This window comes from Saccopteryx leptura, chromosome 2 (genome assembly GCF_036850995.1).
Source record: "Saccopteryx leptura isolate mSacLep1 chromosome 2, mSacLep1_pri_phased_curated, whole genome shotgun sequence".
Lineage (NCBI taxonomy): Eukaryota > Metazoa > Chordata > Mammalia > Chiroptera > Emballonuridae > Saccopteryx > Saccopteryx leptura.
Genome location: NC_089504.1, coordinates 314,005,435 through 314,026,805, shown reverse-complemented (window position 1 = coordinate 314,026,805; position 21,371 = coordinate 314,005,435). Strand labels below are relative to the sequence as shown.

At 54.5% G+C, this 21,371-nt stretch overlaps 1 protein-coding gene across 2 annotated transcripts; it reads right to left on the bottom strand.

Annotated features, from left to right (window-relative positions):
* Window positions 1-2,186: 2,186 nt before the first annotated feature.
* On the bottom strand, window positions 2,187-19,590 carry CLEC2L (C-type lectin domain family 2 member L). Of its 2 annotated transcripts, none has more exons than XM_066362844.1 (6): window positions 19,130-19,590; window positions 13,341-13,415; window positions 9,054-9,220; window positions 8,189-8,289; window positions 6,386-6,498; window positions 2,187-3,469 (listed from the first exon to the last, which is right to left on the bottom strand). In XM_066362844.1, the coding sequence occupies exons 1-5, from the start codon at window positions 19,341-19,343 to the stop codon at window positions 6,387-6,389; spliced, it is 669 nt and encodes a 222-aa protein (XP_066218941.1). In that variant the 5' UTR covers window positions 19,344-19,590; the 3' UTR covers window positions 2,187-3,469; window position 6,386. The 2 variants fall into 2 exon arrangements, with proteins under 2 accessions (XP_066218941.1, XP_066218942.1); XM_066362845.1 differs by lacking the exon at window positions 2,187-3,469 and adding an exon at window positions 5,921-6,229.
* Window positions 19,591-21,371: the final 1,781 nt, after the last annotated feature.

Here is a 21,371-nt window from a genome sequence, read left to right as displayed (position 1 = left end):
TCCTTCTCTCCTGCCTGTACTCACCGCCAAAGAAGGTTCCTCAGAGCCTCCCCCCACCCCCGCCTTGCACAAATGTGTCCTATCTGGACCACGCGAACTTCCCCTTTAGGACATTCCCTCACGCCGGCTGGCTCTGCTCAAGCATGAAAAACCCCAGTGTCCACCCCTGATCCCCACGCCCTCAGGAAGCAGATTAGGAGGAGACATTGCCCCGTCCAGCGTCCCATGAGACTATCTATTCTATAATTCCAGTTAAGTGCTGATCGGCAGGAAGGACACAGTCCCTTTCACTGAGATGCTTTGCCTTCAGAAATGCTTCTAAAATGACTCTGGGCCACAGGCGCCCTTGTAAAAACCACCGAACATCTCCTTTTATGTCCTTTTATGTTGCTTTTCACTGTCTTCTTACATTTTATTGCACCGGCTCTCTCAGAATCATTATCCACGAGCAGACTGAGCCCATGGATGGGGCCGCTTGGAAGAGAATACATTACCCATTGGAAGATAAAGGGTCAGAACTCGAGGGAAAAGTGGATGCTGGGAGGGAGGCTGCCCGAGTGGGGAAAGTGTCTTAGGCCAGGGAAGCATTAAGAGAGAAGGCAGTGTCCATAGCAAGTAATTCAGAGCAGGGCTCTGAAGTCGGACATATTCCCAGGAACTGAACTCTGAAAGCTGGGAAATCACTTAACCTCTCAAGCCTCAGTTTCCTTATCTGTAAAATGGGGATAACGTTACATGTGGCAAAGACTGGCTGGATAGTCCCCAAAGTTATTTCCTCTAGCACGTAGCTAGATTATATTTCTTTCCTTTTTTTGCAGATGAATATGGCCAGTATGGGTCCCTAAAAAAACGCTCAGACATTTATCCACACTCTTGTCCCTCAATCTCCAGCGAGATGTGGAAGAGCCAATGAAGGACTCTGAGGGCTTGCAGAACGGTGGGGCCACCAGATGACAGAAGCCCAGGTCGCTGAATGACTTCCTGTCTCCTAATAGAACCACACTGGACAAAACCACAAAAGAGCAAGAGATACATTTTTCTATTATATTTAAGCCACTGAATTTTTAGGATTATTATAGCAATTAGCCTATCTTATTATTATTCTCTTTAGCTTTAATGTAGGTTGAGTAGGGTATGAGAGGATGCTTCTGGAGCAATGCTCATATTTCAGAGGTTTAACAAAGTAAAGATCTCTTGCTCACAGCACAGACTAATGCAGGTCAGCGATGGGAAGAGCTTTGCTCCATCCGGGGCTTTGAACGGAGAGGAGCACACAGAACGTGGTTCAGGGTATGTCGTAGACAGGACTGCCATGCGCCAAGAGTTTCACTTTTCTTTTCTTCCAGCACACGGAAGGATGACATTTCCTGGTCCCTTTGAAGTTAGGTGTTCAGGGACCCGCTTTAATGGAGGAAGGTGACAGGAGGCATTTCCAGGTGGAAGTGTTTGAGAAGCGGTGCAGGCTCCTCCCTGTTCTTCCTCCCCCTTATCGTGATTGGTCAATTTGGAGGAATGCATCCTGAAATGCCAGGGAAATATGGGGCAGACAGGTTACCTGGAGCGTTGTCTGAATTGGCAGCACACAGTGGACACGAGAAATAAAGCCTCCGAGAATGCAGTTTCTTTTATTAAGCACTTACTGTGGACCAGGCACTGTGCTGGGTGAGCACTCCATATGGGAACCGCATGGCACAGTGCCTGGCCCTCACAAGCTCTTCACTAGAGCTCATCGTTATTGTTATTCCAGTTTTATCTTAGAACTATAATGCTGCCTGGCCTGTGGTGGCACAGAGGGTAGAGCGTCGACCTGGAACGCTGAGGTTGCCAGTTTGAGACCCCGGGCTTGCCCGATTAAGGCACATACAACGAGCAACAAGCAAGCAATGCACAACTAAAGTGAAGCAACTATGAGTTGATAATTCTTGCTCTGCCTCTTCTCTGAAAAAAATCAGTAAGTAAAATCTTTTTTTAAAAAAAGTGTAATGTATTTGCTCAAATGGGTCCTGTGCGCTACACTACGAACCCAAATGATGTCACAAGGCGGATGAGCATCTTGCTAATTTTTTTCTTGAAAACATCAGAAAGTTTCCATAGTTTGTGGGCAGCAGAAGGGAAATACAGATTTCCAGGGCCAGAGACAGCATGGTATAGGGGAAAGAGTGCTTGAACTAGGAGTCGAGGTCAGCTTAGGTCAACACACATTTATTGAGCACCTTCTGTATATACTAGGTGCTAGTGAAACAGACATGTGCGAGGAGACCCCGACCCTCTCGGAGCTAGATTTCCACATGGATGGCAAACAGTAAACAAACAAAGCATGGTACGTGCAGTAATGAGAGAATAGACAGGAAATAGAAGAGCCACAAGTCCTGAGTTCTAGCTTTGCCGCTAGCTGCGTGAACTTGGACATGTTACTTAATCTCTCTGGGCCTCATGGATCGTGAGAATAAAGCTGATCATTTCTAACCCCTGAAATTCTAACATCGGCAATCCTCAAAACCCTGTTAGGTAGGCGGGGCAGGCATGATCTTTACCTTATAGAGGTGGAGCTTGGGATCAGAGAGACCTGGCACAGCAGCCTGAGCTACACAGAGGCTTGTTGGGAAGAGCGAGCCCCTGACTAGCCCAGGGCAGGTCTTTGGAGCCAGGCCTAGTGTGTGTTCACCCCAGGCTTCCTCAGCAGAGAGATGGGATCCTGGATGGGTGTAGCAGGCAGTTTCCTGGATGCTCCCCACCCCCGCCCATCTCATTCTCACACTTACTCCCAGTTTAGAGCTGGCTACAGACCTCCACAGCCTCCCACTGACAGCACACAGCTGATCTCTGGAAACCAGGCCTGGGTTCTCACGAAACAACACAGTGGCCATAGCATAATATCCCAGGAATCACAGGAACTTTCAGCTGCAAGCTCCATCCACTCCCCGAACTTGGTTCCCACTCCCCACCATCTCCTCTTCAGCTGGGCTGGGTGCAGTATGCAAAGGACATTTTGAAGACCAAGGCAGCTAGCTCTCCCTCACAGCTCCTGGACTCCCACTCAGCCGGCCCAGTATGTGCATGAGCTCGTTTAATTGAAGCAGAAAAAATTAAAGAGTTCATCTTTGCTGTGCTTCTAAAAATCACGCCATGCCCACCAAGGCCAAAGGACAAGTCTTCTGACGATGGTGACCACCATTGTCTCCCACCATGTCCCACTGTGGCAAACGGTCAGTGATGCTGTGTACAATCTTACTGTCAGGCACAATCGTCTTTAAGTGAGTGCTGTGTGCGCCCAGGAGACCAACAACACACAATCCCTGCTCCCCGGGGGTTTATAATCAGATGGCAGGAGCAGTCAGGAGTCACGGATGACAAGGTGACAGACGGGCCATGTGAGAGGCTCAGTGTTAAGTGCCGTAGGTGCTGGGGTAAGGGAGTGGTCACTGCTGCTGCTGTCCAGAGGGAGTCCCAGGGAGGCTCGGGCTGGGCCCTGAAGGGAGAGAAAGACAGAGGTCCTGATCAGCCACACCTCCTCTCTATGGGTAACTCACATGAAATCATATGAAGATTAAAGTGACCAGGAAAAGAACGGTCTGCTGGCTCCCAGACGTCCTTCCTAGGATAGGCCCTCTTCCGTTACCAACACCCATAGACATCTTCCCGCCTCTTCAGAGCTGGCAGAGCAGGGGACGCCCACAGGCGTCTTCCCAAGGGCCCTGTGGGTGTGGCTCTGGGTTCAAACCGTGCCTCCACCACCTCCAGGCTGTGTAATATGCAACAAGTCCCTTAACCTCCCGGAGCCTGTTGCCTTATCTGTAAGGATGGGTGGAAGGTGCCGACCTTTCACGGTTGTGCATTAACTAAGCAAACACTAATTAACTCACTAACACTGCACCAAGCTCTATCATCCTAATGTATCCTCCTTAAAAAGTCCTCCCTGTCACTCTCCAGCTTCACAAAAGACGTCTGAGAATGGTCCGATGTGCATGCTCCATCCTACCCCAGGTACCCTGGCTCCAGGGGTTACACCGAGGGCGGGCAAGACTAGGCTTTGGGTTCAAATGCGCCCTGGGAGGGAGCCGCAGCCCCGGCTCCGAGCCAAACGTACTCAGTGCTTCCCCCGTGTGGCCGCCGAGAGCACAGCACTGGGCTCAGCAAACCCAGCCGGCCGGGCCCACGTGGGAGGGTGGGAACGCTTGGCTGATTTATAACGTTTGGGAGGATTTTCTACATTTACGAAGACTGGCGTGCCAGCATTTTTGTTTGTTTCTGTCTTGCGTTTCCTTCCCCCTGTAGGAACCAGATAGGAAAACTTTTAAAACACTGATGACCCTGAGTCAGGGTTCCTTTACTAAACCGATTAGAATTGTCTTGCTGGGCGGACACCCGGGACAAACCCCAGGTTAGGAGAACTTAAGTCACCGGGTTCCTCCGTGGCTTCAGGCAGCAGGCCTTGGAGAATCAAATGAGACATAAGATCCGAATGGTATGGGTTCCTGGGTCCCTGTCACACTGCTTCCTTCTGAGCCCAGGTGTTGCTGGTTCTTTCTCTCTGAACCCCCAGGGCAGGAGGCCAGCGCAGGTCAACCTTTCCTCCTGGCCTCGAGACCCTGCCAAGGTCTGGTTTTGTCCCCTGTGAGAATTAAATGAGGCAGGCACTGAGCCTCGCTGTCTTTGAGGGGCGGGCACTGTGAGAGCCGGGGCCCTGGCCTGATTGAGGACAGGCCGCAGGGGTAGTCAACCTTTTTATACCTACCGCCCACTTTTGTATCTCTGTTAGTAGTAAAATTTTCTAACCACCCACCGGTTCCACAGTAATGGTGATTTATAAAGTAGGGAAGTAACTTTACTTTATAAAATTTATAAAGCAGAGTTACAGCAAGTTAAAACATATAATAATAATTACTTACCAAGTACTTTATGTCGGATTTTCGCTAAGTTTGGCAGAATAAATCTTTATAAAACAACTTACTATAGTTAAATCTATCTTTGTATTTATACTCTGGTTGCTCCGCTACCGCCCACCATGAAAGCTGGAACGCCCACTAATGGGCGGTAGGGACCAGGTTGACCAGCACTGGGTGTGAGCATGAGTGAGCGCCCCCTTCCGGGCAGCAGGAGCAGGTGACACAGCCCAGAGTTCCCTTAACTTCCTATTGTCCACCAGGGTCCCCCCAGACTCCCCAGTAAAGACAAAATATAAAACCACAGAATACCCATATTTCACTAAACATCTAGAAAGCATACAGAAAGTTCAACGAAACCAAGTCGACAGTTTTGTCTGAAACCCCAACAGACTGAGCAGAGCAGAGCTGGGCCTGGTTTACCTCTGAGCTATTTTCTGAAAGTAGGCCAGGACCCAAATTCACACAGGCCGTCTGCATGACACCTGGCCAGGGGTGCAGAGAGGAGGCTGCAGGTGTGTGTGCAACAGGGGTGGGGCACGGGAGCCCCACGGGCTCAGGGGGACTGCCACCCTCCAGCCCCTCCTTCCGTCCCAGGCTGACCAAGGGCCCTGGGAAAGGGGCACAGGACCTGTCACAATTCTGGTCAGAACCAGCATAAACATCACCTCTTCCCTGTGGTTAATCCTCTCCTGAGTCAGAATCAACCATCCCTTGACTATGTTCTAGAACTTCTAGTACTTTCCAAGCTGTCTCCTCTGCCCCCTGTGTGCTCCTTGGGGGATAAAATTGTTGTTCCCCATGCCTGGCATGGTGGCTGGCACGTGGTGGGTGTGAATACACGTCTGTCATAGTGAGTCAAATAGTAATGAAAGAGCCAGGTGGAGCACACCCCCTAGACGTGGAAGAGTACCTCGGGGTCCCCCTGCCAAGCCTTGCCCACAGAAGGGCACCCAGAGCTGTGCGCCTCGGCCCTCCCCCAAGCTGTGGCCCCAGAACAAATGGCAGCCGACTTCTCTGATGAGATGCCACTCACCTCTTTATTTCATCAGTGACCAACACAACAGCCCCCCGGGCCCAGCAGGGGCTGCGACAGGGCAGGTGCAGGAGACTCAGGTGAGGGGAAGCCTTCCCTCCCTGCCTCCCCAGCAACCAGGTGACAAACGACTTGGGGGGCAGGGCTGTGTGTGCCCGCAGCAACGCACTGTGTGTGATCAGGACCAGGGCTGCCCGAGGAAGGAGTGCTCCAGAATGGGGCCGGGCGGGGGCGGGGCCTTGTTAGGTGGCTAACGTGGACTCTGTGTGCCTGCCTCTGTATATTTGTTTTGGCGGGACCGGTGACTACCCTGCTGAGCATGTGGGATTCAGTGGCTGAGCCCCAGGCCCGGCCTGGGCCCGGGAGACCAGGAACCGGGCGGGCGCCCTCCTCACTGCTCCACCCTGGGGAGGAGCCTGGTCCGGGAGGGCTGGCCGGGCTGGGCGCCGCCTCCGGCCGGACCCACCTCACGTGTAGGCCGTCTTGCTGCACACCCAGGGCCGGGTCATCAGACACTCCGTCGACACCAGCCTGGTGGGCTCCACGAAGACGCACTCCCCCAGGCCCGCGATGGGAAACCTGGTGGGGAGAGGAGACCGGGCACTTGGGCCAGAGCGGCACCGGGCACAGCCATCTCTGCGGTGTCTGCCCCGCCCTCGGATCACTGCGGTGTCTGCCCCTCCCTCGGATCACCTGCCAGGACACTCAGCCCCAAGGCCTCTAGCAGGGGGTTCCCATCTCCTCCCTACTCTGTGCACCACGGTACCTGTCTGCCCCACCCCACCCCACCCCCACCCCCCGTCCCCGGGCGGTCAGCAGGGTCTGGCACGGGAAGAGCTCAGGAGAGATGAGCTGAGTTAAATGACCTCACAGGTTAGGGATGGACCAGAATAGCCCCTTTACTCCGAGGCTGTGCTGCCCAGGAAATCACTGACATCATTTGTGGACCTGTGGGGGAGGGGTTCTCCCTGCCTAAAATCAGCCCTTTTGAGTCTCAAGGTGTTTTCTGTGTACCCTGCTCTGAGCCCCCTGCCCAGGCCAGAGCTGGGGTCTCACGGAGAGTTGGCATTAGAATGACCCCAAGGGGGCAGAACCACCTCAGGGTCAGGGAAACACACCCCAAGGCCCTTGGTTGCCAGGTGGTCAGCAAGGTGGAGACCCCAGTCTTCGGGGCTCTCCCTGGCCTGGGGCGCAGAAAGCTTTCAGAAGGAGCGGGGTAAGGGAACAGAAAGCGCAGGGTTTGCTCAGCAGCGCTAAGAACTGACCTGAGACACAGGCAGGAAAGGGAAAAGGAAGAAGAGGAAGAGGCCATAGGGACAGAGGGAGGCGCAAAACTGGAGAGGAGATGGGCAGGAGGGGAAAGAACTGTCAGCTGGGCTGCCTGCCCCTGCAGGCTGCTGGGGACAGGGAGAGGGGACGAGGGGATGAGGGGACACCTCTGCGGGAAGGAGGCTGATCCCCAGCGTCAGGCCACCGTGGAGGGCTGGGTGGCTTGGATGCCTCGGGGGACAGGCATGGTCCTCACCAGGTCAGCAGCTGTGCCCCCCTCCCCCGTGGCCTATTCCTCCAGTCGTGGCGTCTGGACTGAAAGCAGAGGTTCTTGTTCCCTGACTCCCCACATATCTCTAACTACACTGCCTCCCCCCACATCACCATCCCACTGCCACGGCCACCGCCACACGCGCCAACACCCGTGACCACTGCCACCATCACCGTGCACCCTGCACCAGTCCCTGGTACCACAGACCCGCCCCCATCACACACTCACTCCCACACCACGACCCACACAGGCCAGCACCCTAAGAGATGTTTTCTCCAATGCTCATGGTGGCCAGGACTCAGAGCCCCTCTCCTCCACAATGTCAGCGTGTAGGTGACACCTGCTGCTCAGGGCAGAGGCCTCGTCTCCACCCTCCCTTGTGGCCGGGTGCTGTGGCCAATGCAGAGGGGCGTCCAAGGCATAGACTCCCTTCCCTCTTTCCCCGTGTGCCTGAGCCACACTGAGCCATGCAGACAGGCCCCTGCGCGGACAGGGGAGTCTCAGGACAGAAAGAGCCTGGGACCCGGCTGCAGGAAGCTCTGATGACACCCAACCAGGCTGGACTTCACGGGTGAGAGAGAGAAGTCGTGAATGGGTCTGTCACACCCGCTGAACTAGGGGCTGTGGCTCTCGCCAGCATAAAACCAAGTGACTCCCTTGGGCGGGGTCCATGGGGCTAGGCTCTGCCCGGTCTAAGCTCAGTGGCCAGAGGATGAAGCCTCAGCTCACGTGTCCGGGTCAAACGGTTCCCCATTGACCCAGTGGAATTCGTCCCCCACTCTGCGTAGGCCAATCCAGGGCTCCCTCCGCGTGAACTTGAACATAAATTCCTGCACCAAGGAGAGATGGAAGGCTCAGAGTCAGAGTCAGACATGGTATCTTGGTGGCTCCTGCTTCCCAAGACTGCCCTCAGCTTGGAAGACTGACTCCCAACATAGACTGACACCACAGGGGGCACGCCTCCCTGCACGCCGAAAGTGAGGCACTTGGGTCTCGGAGTGCCCTGCACTCACACTGACCGCCCAGCAGTAGCCTGCAATGGCGGCCTGCAATGGCCCCAAAGGAACCTGGCCATGGGAGCATGCCACTGGCCCAGGCATCCTGGCACAAGGGTGTGCCCCTGACTCAGCAGCCCGGGTGCCAGCACCCCAATTCGCAGGAGGCCTGGGCCCGCCCACTTGATAGACTTCCTGGGACAAACCTCCATGCTCAGGTGGGCTGTCCCTATACCTATGCACTTCTCGGCCTTTCTCTGAAGAAGAGGCTGTTGTACTTTGTACCAGAAACCAGTGATTTTTAGATGACCTGCTATTCTGCGTCGCCCCACCCAAACCCTCCACAACAGCCAACAGCCTCCCTGACTCTGTCTCCTTCATATTTCTGTGCATAAAACTGTTCTGGATGTTACATGAACACTCACATCCTGATTGGGACCAGAGGATGCCCATGTGGTTTTATATTTCACAAGTGTGTTGGTAATTTGTAACTCTTATGTGTTACAATAATGAGCTGAGCTCAGCAAACCAGCTTGGGAGGACATAGTTGGCCTTGAACTTTCACAGCAGTGGAAATGGCCACCACCCCCTGCACTCACCAGCTCCTTCTGGCTCTGGATCACAGCCAGTGCGGCCTCGTGTGTGTGGCAGTACTGCCGGCCCGTGTTCCAGTCCCTTGGCTCCTCGGAGAAGAAGTAGCATTTCCTCCCATAGAGCAGCCAGTCCTCCGGGCAGGGTGCTTCACACTTGATGCAGCCTTTGGAGGCTGCAGGGGAGAGAGAGTAGTTCAGCATCCTGTCTCAGCATCCCCACTCAGTATCCCAGCTCAGGATCCCGGCTCAGGATCCAGGCTCAGCATCCGGGCTCTGCATCCAGGCTCAGGATCCAGGCTCAGCATCCCCGCTCAGCATCCCCGCTCAGCATCCCCGCTCAGGATCCCCGCTCAGCATCCCCGCTCAGCATCCCTGCTCAGCATCCCCGCTCAGCATCCCCGCTCAGCATCCCCGCTCAGCATCCCTGCTCAGCATCCCCGCTCAGGATCCCGGCTCAGCATCCCTGCTCAGCATCCCTGCTCAGCATCCCTGCTCAGCATCCCGGCTCAGGATCCCGGCTCAGCATCCAGGCTCAGGATCCCGGCTCAGCATCCAGGCTCAGCATCCAGGCTCAGCATCCCGGCTCAGCATCCAGGCTCAGCATCCAGGCTCAGCATCCGGGCTCTGCATCCGGGCTCAGCATCCCGGCTCAGCATCCCTGCTCAGCATCCCTGCTCAGCATCCCTGCTCAGCATCCCGGCTCAGGATCCCGGCTCAGCATCCAGGCTCAGGATCCCGGCTCAGCATCCAGGCTCAGCATCCAGGCTCAGCATCCCGGCTCAGCATCCAGGCTCAGCATCCCCGCTCAGCATCCCCACTCAGCATCCCCGCTCAGCATCCCCGCTCAGGATCCAGGCTCAGCATCCCCGCTCAGCATCCAGGCTCAGCATCCCCGCTCAGCATCCCCGCTCAGCATCCAGGCTCAGCATCCGGGCTCTGCATCCCCGCTCAGCATCCAGGCTCAGCATCCCCGCTCAGCATCCAGGCTCAGCATCCCCGCTCAGCATCCCCGCTCAGCATCCCGGCTCAGCATCCGGGCTCAGCATCCGGGCTCAGGATCCCTGCTCAGCATCCGGGCTCTGCATCCCCGCTCAGCATCCCCGCTCAGCATCCCTGCTCAGCATCCCTGCTCAGCATCCCCGCTCAGCATCCCCACTCAGCATCCCCACTCAGCATCCCGACTCAGGATCCAGGCTCAGGATCCGGACTCAGCATCCCCGCTCAGCATCCAGGCTCTGCATCCCCGCTCAGCATCCCATGGTGTGCCTGGACCCCGAATAACCCCACTCTGCTCTTCGTGGTCCCCTCTACCTGCCCCAACTCTGGTGCCCATCATTGATATGGCTCATGTGACGTCTCCTCAGGTGAGCACCTCCCAGTGCCCAGCGATAGAAGGTGGGAGACTCAGTGCGTCAGGAAGAGAAGGTGGAAAGCTCCCAGGGCCACCAGGAAGGGATGTGACAGGTCAGCCCCTGGGTTAAGATCTCCTCTCTCTCTCCCAACTCTCTGAGGCATGGAACCCCAGAAACTCGGACTGGGAAGGACTTGGGAGCCACATGACATGTCCTCCCTCTCCAGGCGGGGTGGGGGACATCTGCAGGCTCGGTGGGCCACTCTCATTGGCCATGCCCCTTTAGCTAACGAGGCAGCCTGTCCTACCACCAAACTGCTGGAAAGTTCCTTCTCAGTTCTGAGTTCCAATCTGCCTCCTGCGACCCAGATCTGCTGGTCCAGGACCTGCCCCAGGAGTGACCCAGAGCAAAGCCAGTCTGCCTTCTAGCGCCTGCTTGGAGAAGGAGACCAGTGTCCCCGTACCCAGGCTTACACAGACACGGTCTCATTCTTGCGTCCTAACAGGGGCTGCTCTCCAGACCCTCTCTGTCCTGCCTGGCTCACTGCGGGTGTCCATGTTATCAATAACACGCTGCCAACACATCGGAAAGTCAGGTGCCCGCCCTCTCCCCCGGCACCAGTGATCACCATGCTGCCTTCCAGTTGCTACGGGCCTTGCACGCTGAGACTGCTTCCGAGAGAGGCATCTGTGAGTGTATACACATGTGCCCTTTCCTGGGAAGGAAGCCCGGAGTACCCATCAGGGTCTCGGAGCACCTCCTTGCCAAAAGGAATGAAGCCATACTCTCCGATTGTTTTCATACACTCACTCTCCAAGATACATTTTAATCTTGATGGGGTTTTTTTAGCTGTCATATTAAACATCCTTCTTTGAATAGTATCACCTTCAAATTCTACCCGCACGGTTTTTTGGGGTTTGTTTGTTTTTCATAAAGTGATTGATTGAATGTAGACTAGGAAAGAGCCAAGAAGAGGCCAACGTCCAGCCATCCTGACACCAATTAATTAGTGAACACTCAGCAAATCTACACAACGAGCTACAGGTCCACTGGGGAGTATCGGCCAGGGTGTGGCTACATTTCAACTGCTTTTCCACAAGGATCTCTGAGGAGAGCGCTGTCCTTTACTGAAATCACACTATGTTGTCTTTACACGGTGCCCTGACCTCCCGAACTAGCAACACGACAAGAGGAAACTAACTTAGTTTGCAGTGACTATTCTAGGTGAGCCCCAGCGGGCACCACCAGGTTCTTTTCTAAATGCTCATAAGCTCCCTGCCTGTTGTGCACACCTTGCCAGCAACGGTTTGGTAGGGACTGATCCTATCTGTGGACTTTCTGCCCATTTTGAGGCACCCACCTCTGGTCTCATGGCACTTCTCAAAGGTCAAAGGCAGAGGCGCTGGAATTGCTTCACAAACCCTTCAGGTCCCTCGACACACTTTGCCTTGAGTCCATTAAAAGCAGCCAAATTGGCCCTGGCTGGTTGGCTCAGCAGTAGAGCATCGGCCTGGCATGCAGGGGACCCGGGTTCGATTCCCGGCCAGGGCACATAGGAGAAGCGCCCATTTGCTTCTCCACTCCTCCCCCCCTCCTTCCTCTCTGTCTCTCTCTTCCCCTCCTGCAGCCAAGGCTCCACTGGAGCAAAGATGGCCCGGGCGCTGGGGATGGCTCCTTGGCCTCTGCCCCAGGCGCTAGAGTGGCTCTGGTCGCAGCAGAGCGACGCCCTGGAGGGGCAGAGCATCGCCCCCTGGTGGGCAGAGCGTCGCCCCCTGGTGGGCGTGCCGGGTGGATCCTGGTCAGGCGCATGCGGGAGTCTGTCTGACTGTCTCTCCCCGTTTCCAGCTTCAGAAAAATACAAAAAAAAAAAAAAAAAAGCAGCCAAATTCCCTGCTAACTGTCTTTTGTGACAGTGCCCTCCATTTTCATTCCTCCCCCCTTTCAGCACCACAGAGCACTCAGCCCCCTGCCCTTGCGCTGTTCTGCCCCCTCTAGCTCCTGGTCTCTAGGAAGCCCTCTGCATCCTTTATAGTCTGACACCTGACCCTGACCTGTTTCCCTCTCTGGGAAGCCTCTAGGGGCAGTAACACCTCTACATCTGTACAAGGGACATGTTATACTCTTCTTTTCTCTCTCTCTCTCTCTGTATTATTCTAAAGTTAAAAGCAAGGAGGCAGGGCAGTCAGACAGACTCCCACATGCACTGGACCGGGAGCCACCCGGCATGCCCACCAGGGGGCGATGCTCTGCCCATCTGGAGCGCTGTCTGTTGCAACCAGAGCCATTCCAGCCCCTGAGGTGGAGGCCATGGAGCCGTCCTCAGTGCCTGGGCCAACTTTGCTCCAATGGAGCCTTGGCTGCGGGAGGGGAAGAGAGAGACAGAGAGAGAAAAGAGAGGGAGAGAAGTGGAGAAGTGGAGAAGCAGATGGGCACTTCTGTGTGCCCTGGCCGGGAATCGAACCTGGGACTTCCATACACTGGGCCAATGCTCTACCACTGAGCCAGCTGGCCAGGGCCTCTCTCTCTTTTTTAATCCCTAGTACTGAGCCCAGGGCTTAACAGGCAGCAGGGCCCGATCAATGTTTGTTGAATGAATGAATATGATCTTTAAAGGCCCTCATCCCAAATTCATCTCCTTCAAGAAGCATTGCCTGCCAAACCCCTCTCAGATCTGTTCTGCATTCTCATGGCCTCTATGCAAGAGGACTGAAGTCACATCGCCACTGTCCCTGCATGGCTTCGTAAAGGGGACTCGTAGAGTCGATGTGGGAAAGGATTATTTTGAGCTCAGGTCTCCCCCAGAACTTATGCTCAGTTTCCTATTCACTGTGTCCCCCATACAATTCATGGTATGCCTGGAACTTTTCTTGACCTAATTAGACGCACTTCTGACAAGGTGGTGGACACAGAATCGCACAGATGCGCTGAGACCCATGCTCACCCAAGATGCTCATCACCACCAGGATGGCGAACAGAAGGACAGCAATGGCCCCAAGCAGGAGACGGGTGGTGGTGTCTGAGGAGAAGAAAAAAGGTTCAATTCCCGGCCACCCACCTACCGCCCACCCCCACTGCCTGCCCCAAAGCCCCAGTGGTGAGAAACCGGCATGGGGCCAGCAGTCTGGGTTGCAACAAGTGCACCAAGTGATGCTAGTGCCCACTGAAGTCTGGGAGTCGCTGTTCCAGTGCCCAGTTCTGATGCTGAGATCCCCCTGCTTGCTAACGCTCCCTCCCGGGCTAGGAACTTGAACTTCTGTGGCCCACAGAGTTTTCCAATCTTGACTCTCCTGCTGCTTCTCTCCCCGGTCCCGGTTCAGCCACACAGAGTCCGTGAAATAACCCAGCCCACCCTCCCAGCCCTGTGCCTGGGTCTTTGCTCTTAAAGTTCTGCTCCTTGACTGCTACCTCTTGAAATCTGACCACGTCTACATCATCCATCCTCTTGACGAAACCTTTCCTGATCTTCTGGCATCTCCCTTTCTTTAAATTTTTATTTCTTTTTTGTTACCACTTAAACTGTTTCATTTATTTTTAAAGAAAGAACAGTTTTAGACTTTAGACATAAGGTCTTTCAAAGTTTTTTTATTGTGATAAAATACATGTAACATAAATGCTGCCATTGTTAAGTGTACAATTACTGGAACGAATTACATACCATAATATTGTGCGGCCATCCCCACTGTCTGTTTGCAAAATTTTCATCACCCCCAAACAGAAGCTTGGTACCAATTATGCATTAACTCCCGTTCCTACCCCCCAACCCAGCTCCTGATCATCTCTAACCTACTTTCCACCCCTATGAATCTGCCTAGTCTAGATATCTCAGATAAGTGGAAACATATAATATCTGTCCTTTTGTGTCTGAGTTCTTTCACTTACTATAATGTTTTCAAGGTTACATCCATGTTGTAGCATGTATCAGAATTTGATTCCTTTTTATGGCTAAATAATATTCTATTGTATGCATATATATGTACTTTGTTTATCCATTTGTCCGTTGATTGATACTTGGGTTGTTTCCACTTTGGGGCATTATGAATAATGCTGCAGTGCACATTGGACAACAAGTATCTGTTGGAGTCCCAGTTTTTAGTTCTTTTGGGCTGAGCCACTGTCTTGAGTGTCACAGAGCACCCACTGGCACTGAAAGCACAGGGGAACTCAGCTACACTGAATGACAATGTCCTTGGTCAGCATTCAAATCAACTGGGTTTGTAGGAAAGCGCTCGCGGGTGCACCTGCGCCCAGGGAGAGCAGCCTCCGTGTGCGCGTCCCCAACACCCCAGACCAAGGAGCCTCTCATTCTCCCGTGGGGATAACTGCTCTGGACGCTGCCCTGGGACAGAGAGAGGACATGCCAGGGAGCCGAAGTCACTGTCCACTGCCTGACCTCACACAGGACGGCGGGGGCTGGACAATCAGAACAATGTTGGAGTCATTTCCTACAGTTGATGTGACAAAAGACCACAAATTGGGTGGCTTTAAACACCAGAAGTGTATTTTCTCACCGTTCTGGAGGCCTGAAGCCCGTGCTCAAGGTTGTCAGCAGGGCCATGCTCCCTCGGAAACCTGCAGGAACCCCTTCCTCACTTTGTCCTCGCTTCTGCTGGCTTGCTGGTGGTCTTTGGCTTGTAAAAGGACCGCTCCAGTCTCTGCCTTCCTTGTCACATGGCCTCCTCCAACTGTACCTTTGTCTTCGTGTGACTGTCTTTTTATCAGGACACCAGTCACATTGGATTGGGAGACCATCTTACTCCAGTACGTTCTCAACTTAATTAGTTATACCTGCAATGCCCGTGTTTCCAAATAAAGTCATGTTCTGACGTTCTGGGGGTTTAGGACTTCAACATATCTCTTTGGGGGGGACACAATTCAAGCCTGAAACAAACGTCTAACTCAGCAATCCCCCCTTCTATGCAGTGGCCTTTTTCGGGTGCAGTTTGCTTGTTCATGAATGTCTTCGACTTAACCTAATGTTACAAGGGACAATTGAAAAAAAGGAAGCTGGCTCCCAGCCCAGACAAGTCTCCCTCCGCCCTTGTGCCCACGGCCCGGAGCAGATGCACAGCTGACGTCTCTGATCGTCAGGGCCACAGCCTGGCAAGCGCCTGTTCAAAACTACCCAATGTAGAGTTTGGTCATTTTTAAGTTTTTAAGAGGCTTTGCTAAATGCATGTGTGTGGTTTTGATCCAGGAAGTTGTGGGTTTAGGTCTAATCAAGGAACTTTCAGCATTAAAAATTTAGACTCAGTGAGCCCTGAAAAATCTATAGCCTGAGTCATGCAGACTCACTGTCCCCCTTCGTGCCCCCCAGGACACCTCCCCACTCCCCCTCCCGATGCCAGAAGTATCCCCATGTCAGCTCGCCTCCAGCCTTTCCAGAACCCGGTGGGAGCAGGGTCGCCCGAGGCTGGCACGGAAGGAAAGCACTAAGATCCACAGGAGAGAAGACGTGATCAAGGGAATGTTCCGACAGGCTTTCTATTTATAAAGCTAATTGTGGATCTGAGGGAGTCTTAAAGACCTGGGCTCTATTCCCAACCGTGTGATTTAAGGAGCTCTCCGTCACACTTAACCTGTCTGGGCAGGAGGTGGCGGGGCTGTCTGAGGAGCATGCGTGGCAGAGTGACCTTTGCCCCAAGCACAGTTAGACTCTGTCCAAACTGCCTCACCAAGCCTGAGGTCAGAGATCTGTGCAGGACAGGGTAAGAGCTTTCGCTGTGTCCTAGGGCCTTGTGGCAGACCAACAAGGGGTTTAATGTGCGAGTATCCAATGTGTGTCCTTGGGCAAGACACTCGGCCTCTCTGAGTCTCGGCTTCTTCCTCTATAAAGTAGACACGACGCTCACCAACCCCTGCAAGGGTGGATGCGAGGATTAAACAAGACAGCTTTTGTGAAAGGCCCCAGCATGGGCCCTGGCACATAGTAGGTGCTTGATAGACCTTCAGTTCACGGTAATAAAGAAGCACAGGCCCCCTGAGCATTTGGCTTGGTCAAGTCAAGAAGTCTCCTGCTGCCTGACCTGTGGTGGTGCAGTGGGATAAAGCATAGATTTGGAACACTGAGGTCGCCGGTTCGAAACCCCAGGCTTACCTGGTCAAGGCACATATGTGAGTGGATGCTTCCTGCTCCTCCCCCTTCTCTCTCTCTCTCTCTCTCCCTCTTTCCCTCTCTCACCTCTCTGAAAATTGAATAAAGTCTTTAAAAAAAAAAAAAAAAAAGAAGTCTCCTGCTTCTCTCAAGGTGTGTTTGGCTAAAGTAGAGGCTACAAGACCCTTGGCCTCCAGAGTGTCAAACCTGTCATCCGTCACAGGTGTTCTCAGCATCCCCAGACTGGGCCCATTCTATGGGCTTCATTTGAGATGGGGAGTGGACTCAGGTAGGCAGACCAGTAGTCAAAGGACTTCAACTGAGCTCCCCATCTGGGATGATACCTCAGCACCTGTCTGTGTAGCCCTGAGAGTTAGAAATTATGATCCAGCTTGACAGATGAGGAAACTGAGGCTCAAACAAGTTCAAAAACCTGATAACCCATGGCTTGGGTTTAACCACCTCACCAGGCTGCCTCAGCCCTTGTACTGTGACTGTCCAAGGCAGGGATGTTCCCAGTGCCCAAAGCTGTGTCTGTGACATGCGGGCACCCCTTCAGTGTCTGTGCAAGGAAGGGAAGAGGGAAGGGACATGAGAGAGCAGGGCGCAGGCTGGCCCCGCCCACGTGGCAGCACCATGGAGAGCACCCGCCCTGGTCCACCACCTCGCCTCTTCCGACAGATGCGGAGGCCCAGAGAACACTTAGGAGACAGACCCTCAGGGGACTGGATGAAGGGAGGCCCCTAGCAGGGACTCAGACTAAAGATCTTAAAACACCTGTGGCAAAATTCCATAGGCCCTGGGTGCTGAGCCCCCAAGGACCACAGGCATCAAGGGTGGGCTGATGCTAGGTGGACTCTCTGGAGGAGGCAGTGCCAGAGAGAGCATGAGACACAGAGACAGGCCAGGTAGGAAGACAGGGCAGGGCACCAAGACAAGGCTGGGATGCAGGTAAGGCACTAAGCAGGAGGTGAGCTCCCCAGAGACAGGGAGACCCAGTGTCCCAGGAGAGACCCTGGGCCATTTCCCACCTCACTCACAGGAGGTCGGCCCAGCCAGCCTCGGAAGTAGGAAGCAGAAGTGGGCTGGAGCTGAGACCACAATACTCAGAAGTGGCCCTAATCCTCGGGGCTTAGAGTTAGTTTAGGGCAGGCCCTGCAGGAATCCTACAAATGAATAAATGAAGAAATACAGACAAGAGGAGTGAACAACCTCGGCAATAACGTGGGCAGGAGGGCAGTGTGTGTGTGGGGGGGGTCACAGGCAAATCCAGCAATGCACCAGGAGACAATGCCAGAGAGAGGAGGCTTCGCCCACCTTTATTCCACTCAACTGTGCTCAGCCTGAAGTTGCTCTGCAGTGTCTGTCTGTCTGCTCCAAGATCCAACATCTTTGCCTCCTTTGTCCCAAATCACCACCCAGGCATCCAATTCCCCCTCCAGAGTCCGCACAGGCCTCCTCCGGCAGCCCACAGCCCCCCGCCAACCTTCGGGAACGCCTAGTCCCCACCTCTCCGTCCCAGGCAGGGCACCTGACCGACCAGGTGCTGGCTATGTCCTTCCCCTGGCCACTGTTCCACCTTCCTCATTGGCCTGAAATTGGTCTGGCCCCACTATGACACCCCGTTTTGCCAAGGACAAACCCACTGTCTCATTCTATGCTTTAAATCTCTCAATGGCTCCTTCAGACAAAGTCCAAACTATTTGGCAAGGCCTGGGTGGCCACTGGCCCTCTGGGTCCTTCAGACTCATCCCTTCTGCCCCCTCCCCCCATACCCTGGTGTTCTGGAGTTCAGTTCCCCACAAGGGACAGGCTGGCTCTGGCCACCTGACCCCTGAACATGCCACTTCCTGAGCCTGATGCAGCTTCCTTCTCCTCTACAACTCTCCTAAGAGGTCACCTACTCCAGGATGCCCCCCTTTTCTGACATGCCCTCCCAGACTCTGGGCTTACCTGGGTAACGCTGCCCAGGCCCTCGGCTGTTGGCCTGGGAGTGTAAGGAGCACTGAGATGCCGCCAGAGGACTGGCCCTCTGTCCTGCCCACTCCAGCATCTCCCACACCACGCACCACCAGTGGCCAAGTTTCCTAAACAACTCATGAACTTGACATCTGTTTTCCACTTTCCTTACCGCCCTCTTGGCCAGCCAGGGGTCACTCCTCTGACGGAAGGGGTAGGGGGCCCTGTGACGATGCAAAGAAGAGCCTCCCACATATCCTCCACCTGTCCCCTCCTTAAGTGGCACTAGCACCACCACCAGGTGCCCCCCCTTCTCACTGGACACTGGCAACAGCTTCTCTCACTTTGCTGAAAGCATTTCCTCTGCCACAGACGGAGTCAAGCTACCCCTCAACAGGCCCGTCAGCTGAGGGTCAGACAGTACCGGCCCCCCTCACTGGGAGTAGGAAACTGCTCCCAAGGTCAAAGAGTGACTTAGCTGCAGAGATAGGGGCACGGCTGGAACTCTAGGTGGTCCCCAGTTGTACCCCTCTCCCCCTAATGTGTCATCTAATTGCCCTGAAATCAATCCTCCGGATTCCAGACTCACACTCGCCGTCCTCCTCTCCGGGAGACGGGCCAAGGTGACTGTGACCCGCCTTCCCATCCCGGGCAGGGGGTGAAGGGCCGCTGCACCTTACCCTCCAAGGCCGCCTTCCAGCTGGTGCTGCCCTCGTAGCCGGAGCCCGATCGCCGCAGCAGCCCCTCGGGGCCGCGGGCCTCCGCCTCGGCGGGCGAGCGTGGCCTGGGCGCGGCGGGGGCAGGTGCCGGGCGGGCCGAGGGGGCCGGCGCGGGGCGCGCGGCGGGGGGCGGCGGCGGCCGGGTCCGCGCGGGGGGCTCCCGGGTCGGCTCCATGCCCGGCGCTCCGCCGCGCCGCGCCCGCGCCCGCGCTCCTGCGCTGGGATGCGGGGCCCAGACCGACGCGCACTCAGCGCTCCCCCTGCCCTGCGGGGCCCCTAGGCCGGCCTCGGTGGGCGAGGGCTACGGCTGGCGCAGGCCGAGGCTGAGCCCGGCTCCCCGCGCCCGACCCGCTGCGCCCGGTCCCCGCTGCCTTGCGCGCCGCGCCTGCCCTGCCGCGCCGCCGCCTCCACGCACCGCCGGAGCCCCGAGGAGAGGGAAGGAGCGGGGAGGAGCCGGGAAGAGCCGGGAGGAGAGGGGAGGAGCCGAGAGCAGCAGGGGAGGGTGGCGCAGGGAGGGTGGAGGCGCCCAGAAGCAGTGACACCCCCGCACTCCCCTTGCTCCCTCGGCAGGAGGCCAGATGCTGCAGAGCCAGGAGCGGGGATCCTACACCCAGGACACCAACCTCCTGTTCGTCTCAGTTAAAAAGGAAAAAAAAGTTTACGAGGCCGACGCACTGAGGCTCTGGAGGATGAGGGGCTTTCCTCTGAGCGGTCCCGGAGTCTGAGCAGAGGGGTCCGAGCTGTGACTTGGCCCAGACTCTTGCCCCATGAGAGAATGAACAGCATCGGTGAGCACCGAGAGCGCAGGGGTCTGAGGGGACACGTGGAGCCACATTTCAGATTCAATTCACATTGAGTGAGCATCTGCTAAGCGCCAGGGACTTTTATATATTAGCAGGGAACAGGCAGCCTCAGTTTAGGTTGAGAACTGGAATTAAAAGATCAAGGGCATTTCCGAAGGCGGCACCATCATTAGGGTGTGGCTAGCCACTTTCTGAGTCCCAGGCCTGGGGTGGGGGTTGGGGGGTGGGGGCCTTCATGGCCTTCACTGGCCTGCACTCTCCAGCTGAGCCCTGGTCACTTCACACTATAGCTCCCAGCCCTGAACCTCTCACCTGTTTCCTGTCTCATCTAGGCTCCTCCTCCTCAGCTCCTCCTGCTCCCTACCCCCACTTCCAATCGCCCATGGACTCTTCGAGTTCTCCCTTTTAGATGATATTCACAAACAGCTCGGATAAGGGGTTAATATCTAAAATATATACAGAACTCACAAAGATCAGCAACAAACACGCAAACAATCCAATTTAAAAATGGGAAGAGGGCCTGACCTGTGGTGGATCAGTGGGATAAAGCGTCGACCTGGAAATGCTGAGGTCGCCGGTTCGAAACCCTGGGCTTGCCTGGTCAAGGCACATATGGGAGTTGATGTTTCCTGCTCCTCCCCCCTTCTCTCTCTCTGTCTCTCCTCTCTCTCTCTCTCTCTCTCTCTCTCTCTCTCTCTCTCTGTCTCTCCCTCTCCTCTCTAAAATGAATAAATGAAAAACCAAACAAATAAAAATGGGGAGAGGACCTGAACAGACACTTCTCCCAAGAAGACATACAAATATGAAAAGATGCTCATCTTCATGAGAGAAATGCATATCAAAACTACAATAAGATACCACCTGTTAGATTGACTGCTATCAATAAGACAGATAGTAATTAGTCATGGAGAGGTTGTGGAGAAAAAGAAACCCTCATTCACTGCTGGTGGGAATGTAACCTGGTGCAGCCATTATGGAAGAGAGTATGGTGGTTCCTCAAAAAATTAAGAATAGAACTACCATATGACCCAGCAATCCCTCTACTGGGTGTCTACCAAAAATTCTAAAACATTGGTACACAAAGACACACGCACCCCAAGGTTCATTATAGCATTGTTCACGGTGGCTAAAACATGGAAACAACCGAAGTGTCCCTAGATAGAAGACTCGGTAAAGAAGATGCGGTATACATACAGCTCATAAAAATTAGGGATATTTAAAAAACGAATATGAAGCTATAAAATATCCCCTAATTTTTGTGAGCAGTATATAAACAATGGACTACTACTCAGCCATAAGAAATGATGATATATTACCATTTACGGCAACATGGATGGACCTTGAGAACATTATACTAAGTGAAATAAATAAATCAGACAAAGCTAAGAACTATATGATTT